The sequence below is a fragment of the Etheostoma spectabile genome, chromosome 4 (genome assembly GCF_008692095.1).
Source record: "Etheostoma spectabile isolate EspeVRDwgs_2016 chromosome 4, UIUC_Espe_1.0, whole genome shotgun sequence".
Lineage (NCBI taxonomy): Eukaryota > Metazoa > Chordata > Actinopteri > Perciformes > Percidae > Etheostoma > Etheostoma spectabile.
In genome coordinates this window covers 27,292,970-27,298,343 of record NC_045736.1, presented here as the reverse complement: position 1 = coordinate 27,298,343, position 5,374 = coordinate 27,292,970, and the positions used below count along the sequence as shown (strand labels likewise).

The window sequence follows — 5,374 nt, the reverse complement described above, 5'->3', positions numbered from 1 at the left end:
AAGAGGGGCGGGGGCACAATTATGGAAGGCTTGTGGCATGTGGATGCAACAGTGGTGTTGCTATTAGGCAAGGATAGAAGGATAGAAGGACAGAAGGATAGTAGGAAAGAAGGATAGAGTTCCTCATGGGGGCGACAGAAACCACACACTATATGGCTTTAACGTAAACATTTTTTAAATAAAACCCTATTTAAGGTTCAAACTACAGAAAATGCATTACAAAATCGAAGAAAAAATGAAAGCAATGTATGGTGCTTAATTCTATCAATATACATTTATGGCTTAATTCTAAGACACAATTAAAATTATTTATGGCTGAAATGGAGCCTCTTTTTTTCAGAAGAACATTAATGCATAACAAATGTTATTGCTACATAAAGTACTGTAAATCAGCATTACTAGTTTGTGAGATGCTTCACCTAAAACAAGGACATTGTTGGACCACAGATCAAAGTCTCTTACGCAATATAAAATATAGGCTAAGCATTAGCTGTGGTTCCCATCGAAACAATGATTAATAATAAAACCTATAAGTCAACCAAAAGTGAATCATTCCGACAGTCACTGACACATTATCTGGCTCATCTTGTTGTAGTCCCATCATATCATATACCCGAAACAAATAGGGATTCAAAAATAGCTAGATACTGTATGCACGTGATGGTGTTGTGGTGGTAGTATCTTGATAATGTTTCAGTCAGTTTACAGTTATTTTTTTCTCAAGATGTTTCAGAAATAGAAGGTCCATCCGATCTACTTGATGAATTTTTTTTTTTTTTTTAAAGACAAGTTCATTTGACACTGTATTCAGAAAAACAAAGTTTGTTTCAATTCTTTAAGGTTTTAATTCATATACTAGATGACAATAGCTTTTTTAAAGAAATATTAACTGATCCCAAACATTTCATTTCAAGAAAGTCATTGCGTTACTGCATAAACATCCCAATGGAGAGGGGGGGTGGGAGAAAAATATAATTTCTATACAATTTACCAAAACAAATAATCATACTGGTCAAAAACAGAAATGGAACGACATGATTTAAAAAGGTTCTAATATCATCCTTATAAATAAAAAATGTCATCAATAAAGATGAGTTTTGGCTACACCAGCAGTTTCATTTAAATATATAATTTTGGGAAATACATTCTACAAAGCACTATACAAAAGGAAGCACTCTGATCTCTGTATTGTTGATTTGACCATATTTCAGATGTTGAATCTGACAATAAATTATGATACCATCTGCTGTCTCATTGAGCCTCTGACACAGCATAAAAAGGATGATGAATGTGGAAAATATTCTGATCGGTTTATGCTAATAGAATATTGTCTAAGGGAGAAATTAAGGCCAGGCGATATGTAGAAAGTCAGAGATCATCGTATTATTGACCAAATCCCTCAATGTTGATACTGCAGCGATATTGCTGGGTTAACAACATTAGGCCGATAATCATCAGTAATGTGGATATAATGAATAAGTGGTTAGAAGCAAATAATAGAACGGCTACAATAGTCTGGTAAGTTCAGAAAATTACATCACTTTACTGTAACCTTAAAACCAGGAAAAGACTAAACTTAAGCCATATTACAATATCCAAAATATAGACAATATCTAGTCTCATATCACGATATCAATATATCGATATTTTTCCCAGCCCTAGGAGGAACATTTCATTTGCAAGTTGTAAAACGTTCATTCGTTTTTTAAATTGAATATCTTTACTGCATTGCTTTTAAAAAGCTGACAGTGATAAACTGGAAATAAAAGATATCAAATTCATCAAAGGTATTACAAATGATTGCTGAGGTATTTAACTCATGTTGAGTTAATACACGCGGCCAGGTAATTTGGAGAATTGTCAAGGCCTGCAGTACAGTCTGAATGCTGTCTCCCCAGCAAAGTCATGTAGGTCATCATGTATGATCTTTATACTAAATGAGATATTTGGAGTCTTGAGAATATTCCAGTAACCTTCTAGATTAGTGCTTTTAAGTACTTTTGTTGTTGATAAGTTAGACTTGCTAACACATGGTGGGACTTTTCAAACAAATTGTATTCCCTCTAATTATTCAGGTTTGAGTGAAGAAGGTGAATATTTAGACCCTCACTCACTGTGTTTATTTGTTTTATTTGTCAATTTGAAGATGTTTATACTCCACCTTTTGCTTATTTCTCTTTAATCTTTTTTTTTACATCCACTGATATTCAATTAGGAAAGCATAAGTGCACATGGCGATGAATACATTTTTATAAACACTGCCTGCATAGCACCAAAAAAAAAAGTGTTGAAGTGTTTTTTTGGGGGCAAATATGACAAAAGAAATTAAGTGAAACAAACATTAACAAAGCAACTTCAATTGATAGATTGAAACATGACTGAGGTGGAAAAGACTTCAGGCTGCTGGTCAACTCCATTAGATATGACAACATTGCTCAGAATTTTAGCTTCATTTTTGGGTTGGGAAAGAGAAAATATGAGGTTAAACATCTACTCAAAAGTGTATGGTGGGGGTTAGGGTTATCTATTCCTCAAGTAAGAGTGTCAATCAACCAACAGAACGCTAACCACACAGCAGGCTAATGGATTTCAGCTCTACCCATCACTGCCCAACATCTGACATAACAGTCATGAAGAGAAGCCCTACACCAAAATCAACAGAAGACATCTGGGAAGAAACACACTTTAAGAAAGTGCACTGAGTTCCTGCATGGTTTTTAGGGGTGCACAATTCAAAAAATGTAATGATTCGATATTGATTTTTAGGCACGATTCAAAATCTATTTTTGATTCAAAAACGATTCTCAATTTTAAAAAACGATTCACAGTATGTACATGTAGTTACTTTTCCAACGTGAAAGTATAGACGCCATTACAAAATGATTGATGATGAATCGATTTTTCGAATTCTATGAATTGATAAAGATGGAATAGATTCATGAATGTGAATCGATTTTTTTTTGCACACCACAGTGCGATTTCATTTTTGCTTCAAATTTAGACATCGCTCCTTAATCCGCTAGCTGCCTACCCCCTGAAACACCGTGAAAAAGCCCGGTCTCGGGAGACAACACGGGGGTCGTAAACGTCAAACAAACACTACTGGCACAGGACAAGCACAAAAACACAACAAAACCCTCCAGCCAATCACCGACAACATGGTTGGGGGAGGGGGTGGGGGTTTAGTGACAGTCATTTAGTCCTGATAGTTACGGAGACATGGGGGGAGGGGCAAGCTTGCTCTGTTTGGTTTGAAATTTACTTTGAACGTCAACAGAAGTGACCATGCAGGAACTCGTAGTGAAGCTTTATCATCACAGCTCCTGGAATGCCTTTGGTCAGTCTTCAAATAATCAAATCCTCCTATTACAGTCTGGAGGTAAATCTGTAAAATTTCATATACATTATCACCAAAAGAACTGAAATAATATTAAGAAAACAGCACAAAGTCATCCAGAGAACCAGTGGTCTCTACTGTGGTCACAGATCTTCTGTCTCTGCTGAAGTTAAAGGCCCTGCAGCGCTCTGCAGTTAGTACATCTGCTCACGTTCCTCTTAACCAAGAAATCACATGTTGATGCCCGCTCCAGTATTATTGGGTCCGTATTAGATAAAGGTTCTTTGGGGGTTAGTCCTTGGCAGACAACGTACATCTCTAGGCCCAAAAGCAGATTGATCACATCAGTCACAGAGGTTAAGTGTGCTGGGTAGTTGTCGTACAGGGGGTGGGTGGGGAGCAACGGCTGCTTTTGGACGGTGACTTGATAGCAGAAGCCTGGGTCGATCAGCACCATGGTGTCAGTCAGGTTGGACTGTTTACAACACTGGATGATCTGTATCTGCGGGCCCTCCACCATGATGGCATACCATAGGATTGGCATTACAGTGGAGCGCAAAGAGTGTAGCAGTTTCATTAGCTGGTTTTCTATGTCCGCACCACTCCCAGATGGGTTATCAGCCAAACTGAAGATCTGTGTGATCTGCAGAACAACAGAGTGGAGTGAAAATAAATACACAAAAGTTGTCTCATTGAATAAACTAGTGCAGTGAATGTGCCTGTTTCAAACGGGTGGATTGCTTGGTCTGTGGTATTGCTGCTTGTAGAATTCATCAAGACCAAATTGTACCCCAAAATTAGTTACAGAAAGAGCCCAAACCTATTCATATGCAACTCCCCTGTATACCCTACTACTAACATACTGATTTATCTGACAGAGAACGTTGCAGATTCAGAATGTACTCACAAAATATCACAATGACAATGTGGAGTAATCAGTTGCCTCATGGACAGACAGACAGACAGACAGTGTTGTCTTGTGTCAGATTGTTAACGAACGTAACACTTCAGCAGAGGTGTTAATTTCCATGCAGGTTTAGTGGCTCCACGGTTAACGGTTAAGTAGGAGATTTGATTTGCAGGGGCATTTTGCCGACGGTAATGTTATTCATTCTGTCCGGTCCTTAAATTTGTGAATTGCCGTATGTTCATTCAAAGTCCACAGTATTTCTGCTTTGCACATTTTGTGGTTCTGAGGTTTATTTCAGCATAGCCTCCAAAGCGCCGCTGCTTTCTTCGACCCTCTGTCTCTGGTCCTCAGGGTGAGAGGCCAGCGGTTAGAGCAGCAAAAGCCAATGTGTGCTTCTTATATATTATATATTTAACGATATCTTTTGCATTTCTAATCCAAATAACGTCATATTTGGCTTTTGGACAAACAGTTCAAGAGATATGAGCATTAACATACAGACAGATGTTCCTGCAAAAAATGTATGTATGTATGTATGTATATATATAGATAGACACACACACACACACAATATATTTATTACTAATAAAACATCTTAGCAGGACACTTACCATGGGAAACTCCTCTTCTTCTTCCTCCTCCTCTTCTTCTTCTTCATCTTCATCTTCTACTTCACCATGCTTTGGAACAGCTCTACCTGTGTGTGATTTGTCTGCATCCCATCTGCTTAGCTGGTCCTGCATTGATTAGGTTGAACTCATGAGCACAACTCCAAACTACAGACAGTGAAAACCTTTGCAGAACTTAAATTGAATTTCAGCTGCATCAGATTGTATCAAATTTGCTTTAAACTGCAGAGCGTTAGTTGTCACAAATGTATCCATTTGTATTAGATCATGGACCATGTATCTAATCAGTGGGTAAATACTTTTAAAGAAGAACATTTATTTATTTACGATACATTATTCGTTTACAAAGAAAATTGTTGTCCTTGAAAGGTTGAATTTTTTAATTACTGTCAGTTAAACGCGTTAATGCAAACCCATTTTAACGGCTTCAATTGTTTTATTGCGAGATCAACGTTCTTTTTGGCATAGCAAACTTTGTAGTTCTTTTCACATGCTGTT

General features: G+C 37.3%; 1 protein-coding gene across 1 annotated transcript in view; it reads right to left on the bottom strand.

Annotated features, from left to right (window-relative positions):
* Positions 1–3,342: 3,342 nt before the first annotated feature.
* mbd1b (methyl-CpG binding domain protein 1b) overlaps positions 3,343–5,374 on the bottom strand; it is a 10,092-nt gene continuing 8,060 nt past the window's right edge. The window contains exons 16-17 of the mRNA XM_032512619.1: positions 4,859–4,984; positions 3,343–3,980 (exon numbers count right to left, since the gene is read on the bottom strand). Coding sequence (XP_032368510.1) covers positions 3,507–3,980; positions 4,859–4,984 — 600 coding nt within the window. The 3' untranslated portion in view covers positions 3,343–3,506. The remainder of the gene's footprint in view (positions 3,981–4,858; positions 4,985–5,374) is intronic.